General features: G+C 44.1%; 1 protein-coding gene across 1 annotated transcript in view; it reads left to right on the plus strand.

The window, feature by feature from the left end:
* MYOF (myoferlin) overlaps positions 1-25449 on the plus strand; it is a 148472-nt gene that overhangs the window by 53666 nt on the left and 69357 nt on the right. The window contains exons 6-19 of the mRNA XM_081823080.1: positions 5609-5775; positions 6409-6537; positions 8846-8908; positions 8994-9044; positions 10214-10244; positions 10720-10835; positions 11499-11622; positions 12914-13017; positions 14959-15027; positions 15138-15181; positions 17751-17833; positions 20038-20076; positions 23381-23505; positions 24661-24891. Coding sequence (XP_081679206.1) covers positions 5609-5775; positions 6409-6537; positions 8846-8908; positions 8994-9044; positions 10214-10244; positions 10720-10835; positions 11499-11622; positions 12914-13017; positions 14959-15027; positions 15138-15181; positions 17751-17833; positions 20038-20076; positions 23381-23505; positions 24661-24891 — 1376 coding nt within the window. The remainder of the gene's footprint in view (positions 1-5608; positions 5776-6408; positions 6538-8845; positions 8909-8993; positions 9045-10213; positions 10245-10719; positions 10836-11498; positions 11623-12913; positions 13018-14958; positions 15028-15137; positions 15182-17750; positions 17834-20037; positions 20077-23380; positions 23506-24660; positions 24892-25449) is intronic.

Raw genomic sequence — 25449 nt, forward strand, 5'->3', positions numbered from 1 at the left:
GGATGAGAGTGAGGGCGGGGAAGGGCTGGCCTGCAGATCTGGTGACATCTGAGTGACTGATAGCTCATTCTCTTATGCTACAGTAGGATAGCACGGGAGCGTGAAGGAGGGAGGTTCATCCCACTGGGGAAGGGCACAGTCTAGGGCGAGCCAGAGGCAAACGACTGTAACCTAAGGTCCCCTAGGGGCTGCCAGCTCTTCAGCACTGGGTGGAACAAACAGACAGCCATCACTGTCACCAGTAATGACATACAGGGACAGTGTGCAGGAATAGACGCCAAGACTACATCTCAGGAAACATGAAGACTTGTGTTAAGTTGCGGAGTTGTGATGGAGAGCCATTGGTAAGTGTTGAGTGAAGCATCGTTTATAACCAAGCGTGGGTCACATAGAGGGTTGCTGACATTCAGAAAGGCTGCAGGTCCGTGTTGGCTGCAGTCAGAAGCTTGGTAGGGTCTGACCGAGTGTCATGGTAATTGTTGGAGAGGCAGGATAGCATTCATACAAAGGAATTGTGAAGAGCTTGTCATGGCCCAAGTGACAGTTAAGAGAAGAAGAGAGCAGTAACTATAGGGGGTGCTATGGAGTCAAGGAAAGTTGTTTTTGTTTTGTTGGTTTTTTGCTTTTTATTGTGGGCTCTATTTCAGCACATTTGGGAATGATCAGCAGAGAAGGGAAAACTGATGAGCGGTTACAGAGGCAGAAATTACAGAAGTAGAATCTGTGAGTAGGGAGAGGAGATGAGATCTGTGCACATACGGAAGGACTGACCCCAGCTTGGGTTCCCAGACAGTTTAGTGATTGTAGCAGGAGGAAGGCAGACAACAGATGCAGGTAGGAAGGTTGACTTGGAGTTGGGAGGATGAGGATATTCTCTTCTGATTGGCTGTTTTCTCAATGAAATAAGAAGCAAGTTCATCAGCTGGCAGTGAAAGGATGGAGAGGGTATCGGAAGCGTTCGAGGTGCAAAATAGGTGGAAGCTCAGAAAGGTGAAGTGATTTGACTTTGTTGGCTAATGAGTGGCCTTCTCAGACCAGGACCCGGGAAAACTTTGAATAGATGCCTTGGAAATATGGTAGGATGGCCAGAGAGTCCTGCGAGTCCACTTAAGGTGTGTGATCATGAAATTAAAGTGAGACAAGTCAGGAAGATGAGTGTTCAGCCAAGTTCGGCTCCTGGGTGAAGGGGTGGGGGGAGTGGAGGTTGAATGAACCAGGTGAGTACAATAAGCCAGAGAAAGGAAGGAGTTGAGGGGCAAAGAGGAGCATGGCAGTATTAAAGCACAAACTCTAGCACAGGTCAGGAGAAAAGGATGTGACGACAGTGGCGGGGGGAGGGGCCGGGGAGGTGGTGTGGTCGATAGGTTGGGAGGGCCTGTGTGGCTGCAGACTGTGGACTGGAGTAATAGATGGAACACACTGGAAAGATACAAAAGATGGCCTCTGTCGGAGTTGAATAGCGTCCCTTCCAAATTCCTACACAGAACCTCGGAAGGTGACCTTATGTGGAAATGGGATCTTTGCAGATGTAATTAACTAAGATGAAATCATACTAGATTAGGGCAGGCCCTAAATCCAGTGGCTGGTATCCTTATAAAAAGAGATGAGGATACACAGATACACAGGGGAGAAGGCCACGTTATGACAGAGGCAGAGATTGGAAGGATGCAGCCACAAGCCAAGGAATGCCAGGAGCCACCAGCTAATAAGAGGCAAGGAAGGATTTTTCTCTAAAATTAATATTACAAAATATCACAGGCAGAGAATGACATTCTAGGACTCTAGAAAAACAGGGTTGCTGTGACCCCTCGCCCCCCACAAAAAAAGCATATTCCAGAAAGGGGACACTTAGGTGACTCAACTGGTTAAGCATCTGACTCTTGATTTCAGCTCAGGTCTTGATCTCAGGATCCACACTAAGCTCCATGCTGGGTATGGAGCCAACTTAAAAAAAAAAAAAAAAAATTCCAAAAAGGACTCTCCATCAAGGAATGGAAGAGGATTAGATGAGGTGGTGGCCCTGAGGGAGCATGGGCCTGCCAACACCCTCGTTCTAGGGTTTGGAACTCTCAGAGAATAAATTTCTATTGTTGTAAGCCACCCAGTTAGTGGTTCTTTGTTACAGCCAGCAAATACAAGGAAGCAAATACAACCAGCAACTTTCTATTTAGTCCATGGTTTCCAACATAATGTTGCCCTCTGTGGTCAGGAAGAGCCATCCTTGTAGACCCCCGCCTTGGCTGTGGTTCAGATTCGTGCCTGGGTCTCAGCAACAGGGCCCGCCCACACAGCCACCCACCCTTGGTAATGAGAGAGCTTGCAGAGAAGGGTGTGCTCGGCAGGGCCTGAAGGGCCCCCTCATTCTTTGTGGAACACTTAGGGTGGCATTGTTGAATGCTGTGCAGCTTCCTGCCGCATAAAGGGGAGATTTCCTGCTCAAATAGCCTGCTGCCGCTGTACAAAGATGCTGGCAGTCGCCATGACTCAGGCTGGTTTCCTCTGACCCATCCCTCAGCCTCAAGTCTGAATGGCAGAAGGTATTTCCTAGAAGAAACTGGCTCTTCGTTGCCTGCAGTCTTTCGGAAGCATCCATTAAGAGCTTCATGAGGACTCATACAGAGTCTGGCACGGCACCGTAAAGGGGTACAATTTACCCCTCCTTCTGCTTGCTGCCCTCCATAACCACCAACCCCACATGGAACAGTCTGCAGCAGGCAGGGAAGCCTTGCTTTGGCCCCGGATGGGCGAAGGGAGTTTGTCTTAGCTGTGTGTGGGAGGAGCCCTAGAGGCATCCCGCCCAGCCACTGCCCAGTTCAGAACAGGTTTGCAGCAGGGGGCCCTGACCTTCTGTGTTTCCCTGAGGCTGGAGGTCGGAGAGCGCCCGCCAGCATCCAGGTGCTTCACATGGCTGAAGAACCCAAGAAGGCAGGGCCATGTCGCCTCGTTCGTTCTGCACCCACCACGCCCCTGGGTAGGATCATGTGTGGTGCTGTCCAGAGCCAGTGTATTTCACCTGGGCCTTGAGGGAGTTGAGGAGCTCACCCAGTGAAGAATGGGAGGAGAGACATTCTAAGACCCTGGCGCCCCAAGATGGGTGGCAGGTAAGCCTTGCTTTTGAAGCCTCTTCAAAGATGGGGTAGATGAGACCCAGATTATCTTGCAGAGGGCAGAGGTAGCCCTGCCTGCCTTCAGCCTCTCTGGGGTTTCCAGGTGTCCTGACAGAGGTGCTGAGGGACCAGGCAGACAGCCCCTCCTTCCCCCGCAGCCTGGTGTTAAACCCAGTCTGGAGCCAGTGAGGTAGGGTGAAGACCTGGCCCTCATTTTAGCTCAGCTCCCAATAACCTCACAGGTCACCTCAGCTTTCCAGCCCTCAGTGGTCTTCTCTGGACGCTGTGGTGAGGGGCACGTCCGACCGGGGCATCTCGGAGTCCCCTCTAGCCTAACACTCTGTGCATCTGTGACTCCAAAGTGTAGATGCAGAGGGTGTCAGGTCAGCGGAGCGGAGGCTGAGGAACAGTGTGGGAAGTCACACTTGGGGAGTAGGCCATGGAAGGAGCCCACAAAGAACCTGAGAAGGTTTAGTCAGAGTACCAGGAAGAGAGCTGCAGGACTCAAAGAAGTGTGTATGGGTCCTGGTCCCATACATGGTCCCAAGGCCATGTTTGGTGGGGTGGGAAGACTCAGAAAAGGGCCCTGAGCTTAACCAGAGGAGATCATGGTTGACCTTTACAGACAGAAGTGGCTGGATAGGCTGAGCGTGAATGAGGGGTGGTGAAAGGAGGGTTCACCCTGGGCGGAACTCCAAAGCAGTACATGGTGGGGGTTGGGGGGTCTTTTCCTTCCTTGTGGTTGCCCCTTCCTCAACTCTGTGCCCCCCTCCCCCATGCTGCCCACTGACTGCTGTGCCCCCACCCCTACCTCATGCCTGCTCTCTGGGAAGTGTTCTAGTGTTCTGTGCTCCCACCAAAACTGATCCCTCAACAAAAGTTAAAAAAAAAAAAAAAAGATTAATTTATTGCATGTTCCTCTGTGCTAGGCACCATATCGAAGGCTTGCATATAGATTAATTTTATCTTTACAATAACCCTGTGGTAAAAACTATTATTTCTCCCTTCTTACAAATGAGAAAACTGAAACAGAAATTAAGAAACTTATTCAGGGGTGCCTGGGTGGCTCAGTTGTTAGGCGTCTGCCTTCGGCTCAGGTCATGATCCCAGGGTCCTGGGATCGAGCCCCACATCGGGCTCCCTGCTCCGTGGGGAGCCTGTTTCTCCCTCTCCCCCCTCCACCGCTTGTGTTCCCTCTCTCACTGTCTCTCTCTGTCAAATAAATAAATAAAATAAAATAAAATAAAAAAACAACAAACTTATTCAGACTCACACAGCTCGAAATTGGGATTTGAACCTAGGCCACATGAGTCCAGAACCAAGCTTTAAGAGCTGTGCTACACGGCAGACTGAACTAACTCATACTATGGTGTGAGTGACTGACAAATGTATCCGCATGGAAATTCAGTCTCTTACATGATTTTGCATCGTAAAGGAGGAGTTTCAGAATCCAAAGGTAGGGAGTGTGAATGCTATTATTTTTTGGACAAGGTAGTTAGTCTTATAGGATCTCGTAAATTATACTGCACAGATTACCAGGAGTTCACACTTTGTCTATTAAGACAAGAAAAGCTGAAGTTGGTCAGTGAGTTTAAAAGCGTTTGTGAATAAAAGAAAGGGGAGACATGGTAAGCAGAATTTAGTTGTTTTTTTTTTTTTTTTTAAGGAGAGAAGGATCTGTGCCTATGTGAAGGCAGAGGGAAGGCCCTGTGGGGAAGGATCCACTGGAGGTACTCAAGAGGGCAGGGGAGACACTTGGGGTGTTTCCAAAGAATCAGAAGGAAGTAGGCTCTCAGGTATTGGGAGGGGCTTCCCTCTATCAATTAGGAAACCCCTTCCCCCACCTCCCCCGAGTATGAAGGGAAGCTAAGGGGATAAACGAGGAGACAGATGTGTGTGGAAGTGACAGATGAGGTGGGCAGAGGGAGAGCATGAGACCACCTTGGTGTACTTGGCAAGGAAACTGGAGATGCATTTCTCATCTTCTGTGAGGGTGGAGAGGGCATTCGGGAACCAGGAGGCTCAAGCAGGAAGGAGGCAGTACAGAAACCTCAGGAGTAAATCTCTGCAGAAAAGACCAGCACTGGGGATGGTGGAGTCGAAGTCTCCTCTGCCAAGCTCCAGGTTCCCCCCTGAGATTTTCTCTCCTCTCCATTCTAACCGCAGAAAGGCCCCTCGACCTCAGGCTGGGTCCTCAGATCAGAACTGGGTGATTTGGGGCGGGGCCCGACCGAGCCTTCTCCTCCTGCTCTCCCCTTCGTCTCTGGTGCTCTCTTGGTCACTTTGAGTACAGCCTGAATGAGCGCCCTGATGCACCATGAACACATTTTCCTAAAGAAATTCTATCTGAGTCACAGCACATCCCAAGTAAGTGTCACCAAGAAGGAGCAGCTCCTTCCTGGGCCACCTCAGGAACACTGAAAACTGTGTCCAGGAAACCTGAGTTCAGACATTCACAGGATGAGGCCCATCTCTGACAGGATTCCTTGTTGGTGTTTTAGGAGACGAGGAGGAAGATGGAGGTGATGAAGACAGGTTGGATGGTGCAGCCAGGGGCCCTGGGCCCAGGGGGGCAGTTGGGATGGTGTCAGAGACCCACCTTGCCCGGAGGCTCACGAAAGGAAAGAAGAGTCGGCGGATGCTGTCCAACAAGCCTCAGGACTTCCAGGTGGGAACAGCCCGCGGGCCCCACATTTTGGTTTTACCACCATATTGCCCAGCTTCTGGCAATTGCAGTGCTGCTGGGAAGGACCTATTGCTATGTGCAGCATCCCGACGAGCAAAATGGGACATCAGGGAGTAAACCCAAGAAGAAGAGCTGTCCCTCTCTGTTTTGCATGCAAGAGTAGATGGAATCAAGCCAGATGAGGCTCTTCAGAGAAATAGAATTATACGCCTCCTTCCCCTTGGTGGTAGGAAAGAATAGAAGCACAATAGTGCATCTTCATAGTTCTGGGCGCTTCCTTGGCAGACAGCGGTGGAGTGAGTTAGTACATCCCAGGCTCAGGCAGACCAGGTGGGAGGCTGGGCTCAGAGCAGCGCCTCCCTGCTTCTCCCCAAGCCCTGCTCTGCCCTTTCCTGGGCCAGCTCTGGACTGTTTCAACCCTCCTCCTGCTGTCGGTTTCTCCAACCCAACCCCAGCTCCACCTTGGGAATGAGCAGGGGGGCCACCCCCAGTCCGTGCACACCTGCCCTGGCCCTTCAGCGATCCTTACAGGCAGACGGGCCGACCTGGCACCTGAGGATTCTCTCACCCGGCGCTGGGAAAGGATCAGTAATGAGCCCCCTTCTGTGCCTGCAGATCCGTGTCCGAGTGATTGAGGGCCGCCAGTTAAGTGGCAACAACATCAGGCCTGTGGTCAAGGTCCATGTCTGTGGCCAGACACACCGAACAAGGATCAAGAGAGGGAACAACCCATTTTATGATGAGGTAAATGGGCGTGATATCGGTTTCTGCTCAGTGAGTCTGTTCTATCTATACCCACCTTCCTGCCTTCCACCCCCTCTCCCCTGTCCCACGTGGAAGGGGATCTTGTGGGCCAACATCTGGTAAAGACAAGGCAGAGTTCCAGCGTTCAAGAGTCTTAAGAAGCACTGGGTCTTGAAATCACACGGCCTGGCTCTCAGAGCTGCCCTGACGGATCCTTGCTCCCGTAAGGGTGGAGCACGTGAAGTCACCCGCATCTGCCTTTGCTCTTTCTAATCAGCAGGATGTCTCTGAGGGATCGCTAAGTAATTTCTGTGATCGCTTTGCTACTTTAAAAAAAAAAAAGCACAGCCAGCACATTTTCACAATTAAGACCATTTGATGCTGGACCCTCAGAGAAGAAAAAAAAAATACCAAGTTTCAGTCACAGCTCTAAGGCGGATGTTACAATTTTCACAAGGACAGCAATGGCTGACTTTTTAAAGGTGTCAAAACCTACCTGGCTGTAAAAATAACATACGTAAAAGGAAAGCAATTAGGAGCCAAAAGGGTTTTCTTTTCCCTCCCACACTGAGAATACAATCCTTCTGCTGACCTCTTCTCTGTAACACTCCTCAAAAGCGCTGAATACCTTGGTAGTCACCTCAGGTACCACAAAACTCCACAATCAGGGCTGTGAGGAGAAATGAGGTTTGGGGAGGTTTCCGAGCCCAGCCTTGCTCTGCGGAGGAGACGCATTTCTGAGATTCCTCAGGCGTGAGTCCCACGCCCGGTTCTCTGAGCCCGGGCCTTCCCTACCATGGTTTCCTGTCATCGTTCCTCTGAGTTCCCAGCCCCGGCTCCAGCTTTTGTTCTTTTTCCTGCCCCTGTGCATAAAAGGAACTGGTTTCTTCTCTCTGGTGTTCCAGTTTCTCCCCCTTTGTTCAGGCTGGTCCTCCCTTCACAGAAGGCCCATCTTCTTCTCACTTGTCACTTCTCCTCCTTGGATGAGCTGCAGACAACAGCATGCTGCTAAGTCGTGTCAATGCAGACAGGAGATGTGGGTGTGCGCTGGTGGGGGGGGCACTTAAGTGGACTTCGGGAAAGCCTGAGAGGGGCTCACTGGGGAGGAGAAGACTGGACTGCAGGGAGGACAAGCTGCTGGGCAATTTGACACCTAAGGTGTGATGTATTTATCATGCGGGATGAATATTTACTCAGCTACATTCTGAGGAGCACGGCAAGAATCTCCACCTTAGAATTTTCCCATCATAATGAATTTTTTTTGAGATTAGATCTCTGGGCAAAAGGGAAGAATCAAATACTTGAGACTCGAAGCAGATCAGTTCAGGAATCGATAAAATTATTTACTAAAAAAAAAAAAAAATCCCTAGTTTACCTACATCTTCTTAACCAAGTGATTAAACTTGTTATCATGTGTGTGTCCTGATATAATATAATAGAAGGATCAATATCATCTGTGTAATTTCTTGTGAAATGGCCAATTTGAATCTAATGGTGAGGAAATATTCACACAAATCCAGATTGTGGGATATTCTACAAGGCAACAGATCTTGATAGAAAAAAAATAAATAACAAAAATAGGCAGGAGCACAGTTCTATATAAAAGGAAACTAAAGCTGGGGCACCTGGGTGGCACAGTCAGTTAAGCGTCTGACTCTTGGTTTCAGCTCAGGTCATGATCTCAGGGTCCGTGAGATCAAGCCCCATCTGTGTGGTCTGGCTCCATGCTCAGTGCAGAGTCTGCTTGGGATTCTTTCCCTCTTCCTCTCCCCCTCCCTCTGCTTTCCCTCCTGCTCTCGCTCTCTCTCTCCCTCTAAAAGTAAAAAAAAAAAAAGGAAACTAAAGAGACACAACAACCAAATGTAGTATGATCCTTGAGTGGATCCCAGATGTTTTTTAAAAAGGTTAAAAAGAACTTTTTTCAGGACAATTGTAGGGAACTCAACTCAACTTTCCAGGTCATGCAAGCCCCAAGCACCCATTTTAGTGAGATTTGCAGCAGGAAGGAACCTTAGATCTTTACATCAGTTAGCATATTTCTGGTCTCTTTCATTACATAAATGCTATAGTTGTTACATACCTCTTTTTCCTTTTTCCAACATGCAAAGGTGAGTTTGCCAAGAAGCTCATGCTGCTTAAGCTTCGTGGCCTTTTTGAGGGCCCTGCAATGCGTTCTCATGGTCAAACCTACCTTGGGGGTTATGTTTTATCATTTTTTAGGAGAGTTCCCACATTGTAGCATTGGATCACACTAAACCTGAGTCCACCTCTGTTAACATTCAAACATTTTTCTCTTCCGTTTTGACAGTTATTTTTCTACAACATCCACATGACCCCTTCTGAACTGATGGATGAAATCATCAGCATTCGGGTAAGGGGGCTACAGAGAAGAAAGGTCATGCTCTCTAACTGCCAGATAAAGCCAGGAAGCTTCTCATGGCTCTTCTTTCTTCCAGGTTTATAATTCCCATTCTTTGCGGGCAGATTGTCTGATGGGGGAATTTAAGGTGGGTGCCAACCATCTGTTTCGTTCAACTTAGATGGACACTTTCGTAATGAGGAGTCAGGTTCCTGGCCAGGTATCAGGCTGTCCGCCTTGATGACATCTTAAAGTTATGTGTGAGGGATTCACGCCATGGTCTTTGCTGAGGGCTGGCATGCCAAAAGGATATGTATGCCCCAAGGGCCACAAACCAGTCAAGTGTTCCCTGGCCTGGGTCTAGTCACCTTCTAAAGTGCAACACTTACTGTGCCTTAAGCAAATGCTAGGAAGCTGCCACCTCAGGGCGCTCCCAGAGTTGCAGCTGTGGATGGAAGCCAATGTGGTGTTACAGTGGCAAGAAGCCCATCCCCCAGCTCCACTTACCAGCGGTCCCAGTGCCCCATCTACAAGGCCAATTGTAAATCTGGACAAGGAAAAGCAAGCCAAAACAGGACAGAGAATCAGAGTGCTTTTCCAGGTAACTCTCGTTGGAATCAAAGACAAATAGTTGGTGGGTGCTTCCCAGCAATTCTACGTGGAATGGGCTGCCTCTCAAAGGAAGGGGCTCAAAGGAAGTCCTAGAGAACGATCTGGATCAGGCATACGTGTGTTCATACCCTGTCTGCCACCAACTAGCCACATACCCACTGATCCTTAGTTTCCTTTGCAAAATGGAGTCATTGTGAAGACTAAGTGGGATAGAATATATAAAACATCTAGTACAGTGCTTGGCACATTGAAGTGCCCAGTCGATGGTTATATTAACATTAGCATTAGCTGGAGGAGAAGGAAGAGGAATATTGGATAGGAAATTGGGCCAGGCGAATACCCATAGGGTGACCAAAGTCCAAGTTTGCCTGGGACTGAGGGATTTCACAGAACGTGAGACTTTCTGTGCTCAGAGAAAAGTTCCAAGCAAACCAGGACACATTGGTCATCCTACTTCCATGGTCCTTTCTAGCTCTAAGACTAGCTAGTTCATTCATTCGAAATGATTGATTGAGGGGAGGGTCTTCTGTGTGCCACCCATCAGGCAGGGCATTGGGGATGCAAAGGGGGTAAGATGGAAATGTTCTCAAAGAAATTGAAGTCTTGTCAAGAGCCTCATATTTAAATATAATAATGATGATTTATTTGCAGCGACTAAACTGATTTTAAAATCTATTTGAGCTATTTTAAATTATCTTTTCCCAGATTGATGTTGGATTCATTTATGATGAACCTGGTAAGTAAGTAATGTTCTTTCTCCCCATGAACTTGAAGATTCTGGGAATCAAGAAAATCTGACGGAATCAAAAAATGAATAAAAAAATTTTTTTTCTTGACTGAGGAGGGGAAGGATACTTAGCAGGAATGAATAATAATAGCTTAATGTGGATATCTTTTTTTAATCTAACGGTACTTATCCTAACATTCACAAGTAGGTAACTTCTCTGTTTTGTGATGATATTTTGATCTTATCAAAATCAAATTATAAAACTAATAGAGCTTAGAGAGCCTTCTTTGAGTGACACCAGGGCAGGATTGGGGCTGGGGGCTGGTCAGTGCAAAGTAGGGGACATTAATATAGAGACTCATCTGGCAAACTTGGTGTCATTATGATACTTCAGAAGAAAGAACTGTTTATCTTGCAGCAGATGAAATCACAGACCTGTCAGTTTATCTTTAGGGTGTCCCTGTCCTTTTAATCCTTATTTTAGGTCATGCTGTCATGAGAAAATGGCTTCTCCTCAATGCCCCTGAAGATGCCAGCTCGGGTGCTAAAGGTTACATGAAAGTCAGCATGTTCATCCTGGGAACCGGAGATGAGCCTCCTGTGAGCCCCTCTGTTCTCTACCTTTTACATTTTTTCACTAAGAAAGGGGACCAAGAGTTAAGCAAGTGGGCATCAGTCATTGTGAAAAGCAACACAGCTTCCAATCAATAACCCCAACCTTCCAACTCCTCCTATTTTTTTGGAAGCTGTTCATTTCTTCACGACGGAGCTATTCTTCTAGCTCACTTGGACTCCTTCCTGGTGTCCATGAGTGCATTTTTCATTCAGTAAAGATATGTGTGTTTTCAAGACTCCTCTGCATCATTTTACCTACAGAGTATGGCTCACTTGCAGACTCAGGCATTGCTACCAGGAGGGACAGTTGTCCTTCTAGGAGGCCGGACAACAAATTGGGAGACAGGAAGTGCCCAAGAGAAATCGGAAAAACTTCAGGAACTGTCTCTCTCTTCCTCTCCTATTTAGTGCTCATAGAATTACAAAAGGTCGCGTTATTTTTTTGTGGTGTATTGATTGAAGAAACTTAGGAGCTTTGATTTTGCAGCCCAATTTTGAGGTCAAATTGGTAGCTGAACTCTTAAGCCCGAAGCACAGGAAATCCCAATGGAAACAATTCCAGTTGGTTTCATTTTATAAGTGACAGTTTGGCTTCTTACACGTGCTGCTTCTCTCTGTGTCTCATTTGTAATCATGTCTCCCCAATAGACTGAGAAGCGAGACCGTGATGATAGCGATGACGTGGAGAGTAATCTGTTACTCCCTGCTGGCATCACCCTCCGGTGGGTGACCTTCTTGCTTAAAATCTACCGAGCAGAGGACATCCCCCAGAGTACGTATGGATTTCATTCTGCCCCCGGATGACCAGTTCTCTCCATGATCACATGTGGTAACATCATACTCTGAATAGTGATTGGTGCTACCTGTCGTATGTTTTTCTTTCTGAAGGCCTCCAGGGGCTTCTTTTCATTCGTTCTGGCCCCATGAAAGCTACCTGAGCAGGTTGGTGGGACCGCCAGCTGGTCACTGATCCATGTTCCTTATTAAGCCTTTGGCCCATCCTGCTCTATCTCTTCCCTCCTACCCTCTTCTACATCTTCTCCTTATTCTGGAAGGACACTGAAGAGAGGGCAGCAGGCAGAACTTCCAACTCCTTTCATCCCAAGGGAGAATAGGAAATTTTGGGAACAGATAAATGTGTTTGTTATTAAATTATTAAAAACGGCTGAGCAAAGGGTCGTTAAGTGCCAATAACTAGTGATCTGTCAACGTTTTGTTATGAGGTACATATAACAAGAGATTGGATGCACTTAAGAGAATCAGTTACGGTGATTTTACTCATAGAGACTAGTCCAGATGCTCCTGGGTCCTTGCCAGGGACCCAGTGTCCTTCTGCCCTGCCCAGCCTGTCTGCTTCCTGCATGGGACCCCTCTCCCAGTCCCCAGGAGTCAGCACTCTGTCTAGAGGCCATGGATCTCTTCAGGATTTGCTACTTTCCCTGGGAACCCACTCCCTCTCTTGTTTAACACCCTATAACACTTACCTCATCTCTCCTCAGAAATATCTTAATTGAGGTAAATACATTAAACCTCACATTACACCTCCTACGTGGACCGGTTTAATTGACCCCATTCACTTCTGAGTTTGTTAAAACAGAGAGATACACTGTTTATAGTTGCTTAAATGTGTTATTTATGATTATGTTATTTGTGATTATGCCAAAGTTCCATGAATTTCTCTGAAAAAAATCAGACTAGGCTTATATCATTTTGACATAAAGCTTCCCGAAACCAGGCTGAGTTTTTGAATTGCCTCTTACCCTATCTGGATGGACTGACTTTATTCTACTTTTTCCCTCAACAAATGACTGATTTTCATTTAATAATTTATTGCTTTATTTTCCAAGATGCTCTTATTTGTTTTGGTTTGGGTTTTTTTGGACTTTGTGGGGAGAACACCTTTCTTTCGCAGCTAAGACAAGATTTCTGCAGTACACTTTTGAGAACAATTCTTGTTGCAACTGTCTTCGTGTATAGGAGAAAACCTTTAATTTTCCAGAGTGATTTCTATCCTTTTAAGAAAATCAAATTTCATTTCTGCTGTGTGACATATTGCTTTCCAGTGGATGATGCCTTCTCACAGACGGTAAAGGAAATATTTGGAGGCAATGCAGATAAAAAAAACCTAGTGGATCCTTTTGTAGAAGTTTCCTTTGCTGGAAAAAAGGTTTGTATGTGATCTAACGCAGACGCCTCTAGAAATAAATATTTAAACCACTGTGCTTTCCTTGGAGTGAATTCCTGTTTACTCTTTGTTAAAGTAGCCCCCTGATGATTTGGGAAGTTTGCACGAATGTAGATCATCTGAGTCGGAACATGCAGACTTCTCCACGGGTTTATTTTGGAGTGGAAAGTATGCAGGATTCAAATTAGAAAATTCGATATTTTGAAAGAATAGAACGTGAAAACTATCAATGAATTATTTGGATTATTTCTCAGATCCAAGCATTGTCTTAATCTAAGGCAAGCTCCCTCACGGGCAACAATGATCCCTGGTAAATAAATGTAGAATATAGGCCCCAATGCCCAGCTGCCCACTCCCTTCATGCTTCTCACTTCCGAGGCCCCAGTGAGCTGCCGAAACTGGATAGCAGGCAGGGGAGCCCCATCCCAGTCCGCTGGGAAGAGCCAGGGGACTCTTGGTGCAGACACATCTGTAAACACCAGTTTTACCTACTAAGAAGGTCAAAGATGGGAGACTGGGATTCTGTAGTAGAATAACAATGCACCATGGACAGCTGTAGGCATGAAGAACTAGCATCTTCTGTATAGTTGAACCATTTAGTTATGAACACGAGATTTGGCAAACCACACACCTAAGGACCAAGTGTCATTTCCTAGAAGAGTTGGTGGTGGGGGGAGGGGTGGAGAATCTCAGTTCTGGAGTGAGATTTAAATTCAGACTTTAGCCCACTCCAGAGGCAGTTAAGGCAAATTCCTTAATCTCTCAGTGTCAATTTCCTGAACTATAAATCAGGATAATAATACTCTCATAGGATTGTTGATAAGGGTTAATTCATTAGAGAAGTAATTATTGTGAGCCTACTAAATACCAATACTGCCCCATATGCTGGGGATAGAGAAGTCAGCAAGACAGTCATGGCTTTCCTGGGGCTTCCTTTGTAGTAGAAGGGACAGCAGTTAACAAGCAGACAAGTAATTTCATGATTTTAGATAGTGCCCAGTCCTATGCAGAAAACAGAGCAGGGGACAAGAAGTTATTGGTACAAAGGGTTGGAGGGGTGGGTTTTCGCTAGGTTATCAGATGGGACACCTTTGAGGAAGTGACATTGGAGCAGAGGTCTGGATGATGTGAGGTCTGGGTGGGAGGCAGGGGCTTCCAGGCAGAGAGAAGAGCAGATGTAAAGGCTCCAAGAGGAAGACACATTTGCAGTGAAAGAATCTCCATGCGGCTGTAGGGCAATGAGCCAGGGGAAGTGAAGAGATGAAATCAGAGAGATTTGGGGTGGGGGGAGACGGGCAGGCTGGGTTTTATCAGCCAGAGTAGGGTGTAGACTTTATTCTGAGCGTGCTTGGAGAGCTCACTGAGACTGCTGCACAGGGGGTGCCATGAAAGTAAGGAGGCGGGAGAGGGCTCATGCGTCAGACAGAAGCCAACAGCAGGTGTCAGCGGGGGTCGGGTGGGGATCAGCATTTGCATGAAGCTGGGGTGTCAGGATTTACTAGCAGACTGGGTGAGGCATGTGAGGGCGAGAGAGATGTGGCTGACTGGTTTTGACAGGAGCTGGTTTGGGGAGCAGGGAGCGGGGCTGGTGGCCAGGATCAAAAGATCTGTGTGTACACGCTAATGAAGAGGTACTTCTTAGTCTGTAATAGGTGCTCAATAAACATTAACTCTTGCATCATTTCGCTAATCCAAAGTTAGAAACCTGGTGATTGAAAACTAACTTTTAGTGCATAGAAGGAGCAAAGATAAATATTAAACCCATGCTATATTTACCAAATAGTTGGAAGAGAAATAAACTTTAATCAGGCTACTAAGTATATAACTGGTAAGTAAACTGCTGGAGTCATAATCTAGAATGCCTATGTTGTGAATTTATGGAAATGAGAATCGTGAATACCTACTGTTTTGATAATTTTACAGATTTGCACAAATATAATTGAAAAAAATGCAAACCCTGAGTGGAATCAAGTCGTTACTCTTCAGATCAAGGTTTGGCTTTTATTTTCCTTTTGGAACAAGTAAGACTACATACTTTAATCGTTGAGAAATAAGTTGAATAAGTTGAGAAATAACTACTTTGTTCTGTTTCTTTTTAACAGTTTCCTTCAGTGTGTGAAAAAATAAAACTAACAATATATGACTGGTGAGTTAAAAAATAAACTTGTGTCTAATTCAGAATTAAAGAATTGATGTTTGGATGCTGAGGAACATTACTCCAAGTGGGCTCTTACTTTTCAGTCTGTTTCTTTTTCTTCCAGAGGGAGGTGATAAATTCCTCCAGGAATCGGGTGTTTTCTTTTTAAAAAAAATTAATAATGGTATTGTTGCAGAAACCCATTGTATATCTTGGTTCAATTGCTCATAAACAAAAGAAGGGAAAACGATCTGAAAATGCCCCAAGATAAGAAATCAAGAATTTAAATTGCATTTAGGCTGTCCAAAACAGACTTCAGAAATGGCGTAAACCATTTCTTGGGAAGAATCACCAAAACGTTCCGACAGCTATTCTGTTATGGTTAGAAAGGAAAATAGACAAAGCTACCTATCTGATTGAATGCAAAGAAAATTCATTGGAAGATTCTGATGGAATGTTAACTAGACCATCCTCCCAGTGAGGGATGGCCATAATAAGGCCATTCTTGTGTAATGTTCTAGTTGGATGAGGCATTCAGTTGGCAGTCCTTAACTCCTTGAGAATGAACATGGCAAATACTGCCTCCCTCCTCCTCCTCAGCGTTTATTCTGGTGTTAGCTACCATTTTTTGAGCACTACTAGGTCAACTGCAATGTCCCATTTAGTCTTTCAAGTAACGCTATGGGTTAGAGATTATTATTCGTTCACAGATGAAGATACTAGGCTCAGAGAGGTCAGGTGACTTGCTCACACTCACTCAGACAGTTAGAGACTGAGTTGGGCCCCCATCCAGTCTGCCTGTCTCCAGGGTTTTTCTGTTGGCAGAACTGATCTGGCTTTTGTGTTAGCACCTTCTTGGTACTATGGCAGCAGGGCACTTTGGGAGGAGGGTAGTAAGTCTCATTTTGTTCAATGACCACATCACCCTTTATTGAAGGTCATGGAGGGGTCATGAGGACAAAAAACCCCTTCCAGTGAGTGTCAGCTTGATTTAAGCGCTTTGGACCTTCTGGCAACATCCGGAAGGTGCTCCATGGTCTCAGGAATGCTCAGGAATGTGGACGTGGGCCTATATAGTTGAGGTGACTTCTCTGGCTTAGCTTTGCAGTGAGTTGATAGCAGATTGAGCCATCCCAGAGTTGCCTGTGATCACTACAAATGTGGTTACTTTCTGACCTAGTCTGCCCTCTCCAAACCAATAGTGTAGACTAGGATGCACAGAGAGGCCCTGTTTAAGGAATCCTTGGACCTAAATCTTAGGTTACGTGAAGCTAAGAATTCTTTAAATGTGGTCTAGATCCTTTTGGATGAACAGAGAAGACTTAAGACCCATGCATGTGGCTTCATATCCTTAAACAATAATTTTTTTCTCATACACACTGTTTCATTAGTCACTTTCTACAATCTAATATTATACTATACAATGTATATCATATGTAACGTGGGATATTACTATAATACAGTATAATAATATTACACTGTAGTATAATCTTTCCCCCAAATACTGAACCTTTCCTCTCTCCCATGGGGTCTTAGATTTCAGAATGAGTATACCACTATACGGAATAAAGAAGAGGATGAATTAAGCAGAGAGATGTTATTAATAGAAACCTTATTTTTTGGGCACCTAGGTGGCTCAGTTGGTTAAGCAACTGCCTTCGGCTCAGGTCATGATCCTGGAGTCCCAGGATCGAGTCCCGCATCGGGCTCCCTGCTCAGTGGGGGGTCTGCTTCTCCCTCTGCCCTCTTCCCTCTCGTGCTCTCTGTCTCCCATTCTCTCTCTCTCAAATAAATAAATAAAATCTTTAAAAAAAAAAAAAGAAACCTTATTTTTTATACCTACTATTTGCCCAGCCAGAGACCACTTCATGGGTTAGGCTTGCAAACTCTGTGGTATCCATGGAAAGATTAATACAGTTGTGTATTCTTGTAGTGGGAATGCTGGTCTCTACCACACAGATAAGATTTAGGTTCTAGGTAAGCAGCTGCTCTCGGCTGCCCTGCATGTGTTACACAGTAGGTGCTTGAATTGGAAAGGGATTTTTCTCCCTCTGAAGGACCCTTAGATATAGCCCATTGTACTCATTAAACCATCAGAGTAATTAGTGTGAACATGATAAAATAAGATACGTGCACTTATCCTACGTAATGTGATTATACTACACTTATTATATAATGTGCCTGTAACTGATTCATTCACTTTATGGCAATGGTATTGAGTGGCTATTGGCAAATCCCTTGACCTCTGTGTACAAGCCTTAGTTTCCATAGCTGAAATGACTTGTCCGATTAATGTTTCTTAATGGGTGGTTGGAGAGCCATCTGTATCAGAAGCAGTAACGATAGATACTTGTGTAAATGCAGATTCTTGTTCTCCACTCCTGCCTTTATTAAATCAAAAGCTTGGATAGGAGAGGAGAGCTGGGGTTTCCAGGTGATTCTTAACGTACAGTAAAGCTTGAGGCCCACTGGACAGGATGATTTCTGAGGTCTAGGGACTTTTCCAACTCCACCTTATTGTTGTTGAAGTGAAGATACTTATTCCGAGGTAGAGGCCTTAACCTGTTCTTTCACACAGGGACCGACTTACTAAAAATGATGTCGTTGGAACAACGTATCTACACCTCTCTAAAATCGCTGCCTCTGGTGGGGAAGTGGAAGGTAAGTCACTCAGCAGAGCTGAAACAAGACAGGCAGCAGAATTTCTGAAGCAGAATGAACTGGAGTAGCCACCTGGCAATGGACTTGGTTCCTTAAAAGCCAAATGTGGTGAGCCTAGTGAACTGTTTTGGTGATGACCAGAACAGTTAATTAGTAGTTGATAATTGAGGCAACTAACAGTTTGAAAGCTTTGTTTTCTTGCTCCCATCCAAAAACTCTTCCCAGTACTAGCTATTTTATAAATTTTTGAGTGTCAATACAGAGTGCTAGCACCCTATTTCTCAGAGTGGCATTAACACCAGTCCACCCAACTATAAAATAATATTTCCTTCTCCACTGACTTCTTTAGCAGGAACAAGGATGTCAGCATAATCTCCACAAGCATCGATGACGAATGCACTTTTCATTGTTCTCCATACTGAGAACTACTTGCCTATATCCGGCATTAATATTTTGTGCATATACCAGACATTGTAATAGGAAATGAAGGAGAAAAATAGTAAGAGAAAAAAAATGTAATGTTAACATATCAATAATGCCAGCAGCTGATTTGTTTTTGTTTTTGATTTTTTTTTTACAAGATTTTATTTATTTGAGATAGAGCGAGAGAGAGAGAGAGAGAGCACGAGCTGGGGGCAGAGGGAGAGGGAGAAGCAGACTCCCCACTGAGCAGGGAGCCCAACGTGGCGCTCGATCCCAGGACCCTGAGATCATGACCTAAGCTGAAAGCAGACGCTTAACCGACTGAGCCACCCCAGGCGCCCCTGATTTTTTTTGTTATCAAAACAAAAATAACAAAAATTCTTGTAATTGCCAACATATTAAACATATTGAGTAAATCACCTGAGAGAATTCCAGACAATTGTCTTGAGAAACTCAAGGTTCCTCTCATCCTCATTTTGTTTAAGAGGGAGCTTTACAGGTTAAAAAAATATTCCAAGCAAGATATAGTATGAATGAGAACCTGGAAGATATTAGAGATATCATGAAGAACATAGAGATCTCCTCTCTCAAGAAGAAAAAAAAAAAAAGGCAATTAGAAATTCCAAGAAAAAATGCTGAACAAAAAAGATATAGTTCAGATACAAAGTCACATGCGGCCATTATTTTAAGCAAATGTTAGAAGCTAAGAAAGATCCCATCTGCACATCCTCTGCTGAGTGGCAAAGGGGACCATACGATTGGAGCTGTAACAAAAAAAATGTAATCACAACTCTTTCCTCTGCAGAGACAATATTTATATGGCTGCTATCTGTTAGCACTACTAATTGTTTTTTGATTTTTGTTTCTTATACCCTATAGCCAAAGCTCTGAACAGAATATAAATGTTATTGCCCATTGCAGTGTAAAAGTACAGAAGATAGAGACTAGAAGTAGAGGAAGGAAGGGGAGAGGAGGAAGGGTAGGCTTGCTGGTAGCTTCTTCTTATCAAGTAAGGAATCCAAACAGAAAGACTAGTTTAAATCATAATGGTAACCAATAGAGTACTTAAAAAATCGTACCAAAACTATGGGGTGGGGGAGGGTCAAAATGAGTTAAATCTGTTTGTCATTGGCAAGAAGTCATTTGATAATTACCTGGAGGTAATTTATTCAAGACGTATTGGTATAAGCATTTTTTCTTAGTGATACAGCAGTAACATCCAGAAGCACTAAAACCAGAAATTGTTACATGCAGGTTTCAGCCTTGTCTCTGAGGCCTTCTCTCTCCTTGCAGGCCCTGCAGACAGTCTGGTAAGGGTCTCAAAATAACAAAAGGCAGCAGGCAACTCCACCCCCCCCCCCCCAAAAAAAAGCCTCAGACTAAATTAACTGGGATTTTCTGGCCTTGATCCCAATTAAGTCAGACACAAGACGAGTGCATCTTTTATGAAAAACATGAAATATTGGTAACTTCACCAGGCGTCTTTTGGTGGCAAGAAACTCGCTCTTCTCAAATGCCTTGCTGCCTTAGGGCTGGAGAGATTTGAGTTATTTAATGTGTGATGGTTCTGCCACTTGTCCCAAAGATTTGAGCCATTTTGCATTTAACCAATGAGTTTTGTATAAATTACAAAAGAGTCGTGTCACTCGGGTCTGAATTTGGGGGTTTTCTGGTGTTGCTAAACCACTTACCTACACTGGATTTGATTAACTTTTTCAATGTCTCTGTTATAATGCCCGTGTTTCTCTTGTTGTTTAACCAGTCATATTTTTACTATATAGATTTCTCATCTTCGGGATCTGGGGCTTCATCGTATACAGGTTTATGCTTTGTAATTTTGCTATCTTCTAGATTTTCCTATTTACTCTTGTCTTATTAAGAATGTATCAATTGACTGTCTTTAGAATTTTTTTTTTTTTTTTGACACTTTGCTGTCTCAAAAATAGCTTTGCTAGAGTATTAATTTTGTACTTGTGCTGTGTGGTTGTCCTGCGTATGGCTGAGCTTAACGCAACCGTGCTAATCAGGCTCTGCATCTCACATTTTCACCTAGATGCATACCAACCCCTTTGGTGTCACTGTAAATAATTGTTTGTAAGAGATAATGATGTCTGCTGTTGTTGTTTATGTTCAGTAGGTAGAGATATGGGGCACTAAATCAGTTGTTCAAAATGTATGCAGTAACTGCTCCTCACTTTGAACATGGATCTCTAGGTTGGAAGACACTGAACGATTGTACCTTGAGGGTCTTCATCTTCCAAATAGGGGGGGTCGTGACGTGTCTTTTGGCTTGTACAGCACTGGCCATTCTTTGCAAGTTTGCTCAGTGGTCTCACATTTGACTATCACAACTCTCTTATTATTATGGGTCTTCAATACGTGAGGACTCTGAGGTTTACACAAGTTTGTCATCTTTCAAATAAACATGGTAATCCCTGCCATGCTAATCACCCAGGTGGTGGCGAGAGGGAAAAGAGATATTGCAAGTGAGAAAGCTTTGCAAATATAAAGCACTGTTGTCTGCCTTTGTGTTACTGACAGGATGCCCCATTCATATTCATTTTTAAAAATCCATCTTATTGTCTTATCATCAGACTTTATATGAATATTCAGTAGTCCTTACATTTATAACCAACTTGGCAGATTTGGTAACACTTCATTCCTTCATGCATTTGTTTCACCAATCAAAGAATATTTATGTGGTAGTTCCCCATGGTAGAACCAGTCCTCGGTGTTTAGGGAATCAAAATAAAATATATTTGAATCCTTCCCCACCCACCAAAGGAATTTATAATGTTGTCAGAAATAAGCAGCTATTTAAAGTTCAAAAATTAAAATATAAAGTGATGCCTTATAGAAATCCAAAATGCAAAGGAGCCTCGGAGGGGTGAACGAAGTGTAGAAAATATTTTTTGAAAAGCAGGTCAGAGGAAAATGTTGATGGCCAGGCTAAGGAATTTTTGTTCGTTGGAAGTTTGATGTGACAATTGTGCATAAAGTGGGTTAGGAAAGTTTGGGGGCAAGAAGAGACTTAGCTTGTGAGACTGTCGGCTTTCCTGGGAGACAATGCTGAGGTGTAAACACATAGAAGGAAGGCTCTCCATGTTACTGCATAACCAACAAGTCAAAGGGTTTAAAATACCTGAAAAGAGATTTGCTTGGACAAAAATAATTAAGTTATTGATAACACGATAACATGCAGTAAATCATTATTAACAATATGTGCCTTCATCCCTGGAAATTTTTAATGAAAACCAAATACTCATGACAAACAGCATTAGTCGCCCATGAGAACTGGCTGGGGGTGAGGTGGGGCTTGAGCAGAGGGATGGGTGGTGTACTGGAAGGTACCCTTGTCTGAACTATGAAACTCAAGATCTGGGCCTAAATCTGTCATCTTAAGAGACCTTTGATAAGTCATGTCACTTCTATGGGTTTCAATTTGCCCATCCATAATGTGGCATGACTGGTGCAAGAGTTTTAATGTCCATTCTTTCTTGAACATTCTGTGATTCAACTTCTGGAAGTGACTTCCTTTTTTTCACTATGGATCTCTGCTTTAGTCCTCTGCTTTAGTTCCTCACAACAGATATTCTAGCACAAGGAAAGAAATTTAAACTCTGCTTATTAATAATAAATTAGTTAACTTTGTCATGTTCCATATGGCAGAGGAGATAAAACCAAGCCAGTTCATATATCCAGATATAATAGTCATTTATTTCATCCTGCTCATTTGGTAACTTGGTAGCATGATCCAGAGAAATCTCTGTTGGAAAAATTCTTGGTCCCTATTTGGGTTTCACAAGAAATTTCCAGACAGGCATGAAATATGGTCCCCCAGGGTGTTACCAAATCTCACTCTTAGGCTGTCAGTTATTGCTTTCCTACATCTTAATTTAAATTTTTCTTTTCTCTTGCTTTCTTCACTGAGATTGCAATTCAGTTAATTTCTCCCAGGTGTATGGTTCCTACCTCATCTCAAAAGTGCCCAAGTCCATTTACACATGTAGAAGAGCCTCAAATAAAAAAATAATTGCAAAAAAAAAGAAATGTGCTCATATACAGTTTGGTCAACTGTTCACTAATGGGCATTCTACTCACCTGTCACTCCACATTTATCTTTCTCCCTTACATTTAGGCATAGAGTTGGAAAGGGCCATAGAGGTGATGAGTTAATTTCTCATCCATAGGGGAATTGTCTTGATGATAATCCTGAAAGTCTTAGCCTCAACATTTCCTCTTCCCAGTGCGATCTGTCCCATTGTTTGACACCTAATTCATAGAAAGATCTTCCTTATATTGAGTGAAATAAAGAATGCCTCCTTGTAGCACCCATCAGTGGTCTTCAGCTTTGCTTTTGGAAACAAGTTCATTCTTCTTCTAATATGGGAGCATTCAGATGATTGGAGGCAGCCCTTACATTTCCCCGTCTTCACCCACAGCCTCCCTTTGACTCCACTATTTCTTTACATTGCCCTCAGTTCCCCTCATTGCACTGGGGAGCAGTCTTGCTAAGTAAGACAAGGTAGCAGGAATATGGAGCATATGGGATGCTCATCAGAGAGAATGTTATGAATGGGAACTTTATGTTGCTTATAAATATCATATGGTCATAACCATAGGCAGACAGTTCATTGCTATGTATGAAAATTTTAAATGTCTTGTATTTTTAATAGTATGTACCATATTTATACTAGCTGCTTTAGACTAAGTGGCATTTTTTGGGAACAAATACAGTTAATCCGATATATATCATTTAGGTGACTTCCCCAGTTTAATCTTTTACCCCAATTACCAATGACACATTTAATACAATTCCACTTATAAACTTGCAAAAAATGTGAAGATCAACTTGTAAGTCTTATTATTCTTTCATTTGAATAGCATTATCTTTCTGTAATAATAAGTTTACCTGAACTACCCCAAAAATGTTTTGTATTTAATGTTTTATAGCAATGAGAAAAGGGAAATACAGCAAGTCTCACAAGTGCTTATAATTTGTGCTAATACAACTAACTCACAAATTAGAGGAAAATACTCTCACTGAGCTAACTAATAACTAATATTTATTTCAATAGATTGAGTGTTAAAAACCTCAAATCTAATAATGGTATTATCCCTCAGCAAATACAGGAGAAACAGAGGTGGGCTTTGTTCCAACATTTGGACCTTGTTACCTGAATCTTTATGGAAGCCCCAGAGAGTACATGGGATTCCCAGACCCCTATGATGAGCTAAATACTGGAAAGGTGAGTTTGTCAATTAACGTTTGTTATTAATGAACACTGATTAATGTGATTCCTTCTTATAATGCTTATAATTAAGTCTCATATCTAGGGGACTCACACACACACATATACACAAATAGACCCGACATGCAACTGATCAAGGGTTGGAGGACAAAAGTCCCATGCTCCTCAAGTCTTTGAATGCAAGGTTAGGAGAGGATCCTGGAGACCATCTAATTTGGCAATTACGAATGCACAGCATGGTCATTCCCCCTGGTCTTGCACTTAGGGCAGGGTGTCTGTGATCAGTGCTGTCTCTTTCCTAATAAGCAAATGTGTTGCCTCAGAATTCTGTTCAATACTGTGTTCTGGGAATGTACCAAATGATTGGAGGTGACATGCCCGAAGAAACTGTTCACTATCCCTGATCCGATCCAACCTCTTCATTTTATAGATGAGGATATGGAGGCCCAGAGATGGGAAATGCTCTTTCCAGCACATTATGAAGTACTGTCTTGGAGTCAGCTCTCAAGGCCCAAGAAAGGGACTGTGGTAGAAAGAAAGCCCTGAGGGGGCAGGGCTAAAGACTGGCTATGGAGTGGGGAGCCTTCCCTTCCTCTCCAGAAAATTCTCTTGCCAGCACTGCTAGGTATGGAGGGAGGAGTATCCGCTCTTCATCCTCATGCTCAGCCACACCCAGAACATCTTCCTCTTTTATTTCCTGGCTACTCAGAGACTTGCCCTGGTGGCCAACATGGCAGCCTTCCCTTCCTGAAAAGAGGTGAGAGGAGCCAAGTTGACGCAGATAAACGCAGAGCTGCTCTGCTAAAGTAGAGTGAGGGAGATTTTGAGTACCTTCCACTCCCACCCTCAGCCTCCGGAAACTTCTTCAGGATTCAGAGCATGACTTGAAAGCCTTTGACCTCAGTCATGGCTAAGATCCCTTTCAGCCCGGGCTCCCCTGGCTCTCTTTGGGATCCTTCCTCAGGTCACTGACTTTTCTTGCAGATACCAGAGACCTGAATCCAACTGAGAGAGTTACTGATGGACTGATTTTGGAAGTTAGGGCCATGGAAAGTAAACACAGAGCCGTAGCTGGATGAGCCTGACTAAAGAAAGAGTTCTTTTTGCTGGTGTTCACGTCTAGAGGAATAATCCTGTGCTGTTGCCTTTCAGGGGGAAGGAGTTGCCTACAGAGGCAGAATCTTGATTGAATTAAGCACTTTCCTTGAAAAGACACCACCAGACAAAAAGCTTGAGCCCATTTCAAATGATGACCTGCTGGTTGTGGAGGTAACTGTTGGAGTGTGGATGATGCTTGGTACGGGAAAGGGTAAAAAAAAAAAAAAAAAGGTAAAAAGAGACCTGAGTCATAGCAAGGACATCTTGATCTATTTAACGCACTCTTGATCTACCTAAAATAGTCCTATGTGAGTGAGGAAACTTGCTTCATCTTTTGTGATGGTAATACTCTGCTGAAAACTGGCAAGAGTAATGATACCTCCAAACCCCGTTTGCCCGTTTGCCAGTTGGGATTACGTGGTCGTGGGGAGGTGGCCACATGAGCCGTCCCAAATGGCATAGATGCCGCCGCTAATCATTTCCACTTTCAGAAGGAGGCATATCTCAGGCTTCCCAGCATGTGAGGGCGTGTTTATATTAATGCCCACATTACACCAGCTCTGAGCCCCATTCCTCCTTGAAGACAGGGAGTCTTCCAAATTCACCTCCCCAACCATTTCTTCTTCTTTTTTAATCAGCTCTTTCCCCTCTATGGAGACAACTTAAGTAAAACACCCATGGTCCATATGATAGAGAGCTACAGATGTAGTTTTTTCCTAGTAAATTCAAACGTCAATGTTATTAACTCGAGGCAATAAATACCAAAAGAAGAATATTATTATCATGAAACTGTTAAATGCCCCATTTTTTTCTTGTCTATTAATTGATATCTATAATACAGAT

The sequence above is a fragment of the Leptonychotes weddellii genome, chromosome 6, assembly GCF_054177405.1.
Source record: "Leptonychotes weddellii isolate Sample4059 chromosome 6, ASM5417740v2, whole genome shotgun sequence".
NCBI classification, from domain to species: domain Eukaryota; kingdom Metazoa; phylum Chordata; class Mammalia; order Carnivora; family Phocidae; genus Leptonychotes; species Leptonychotes weddellii.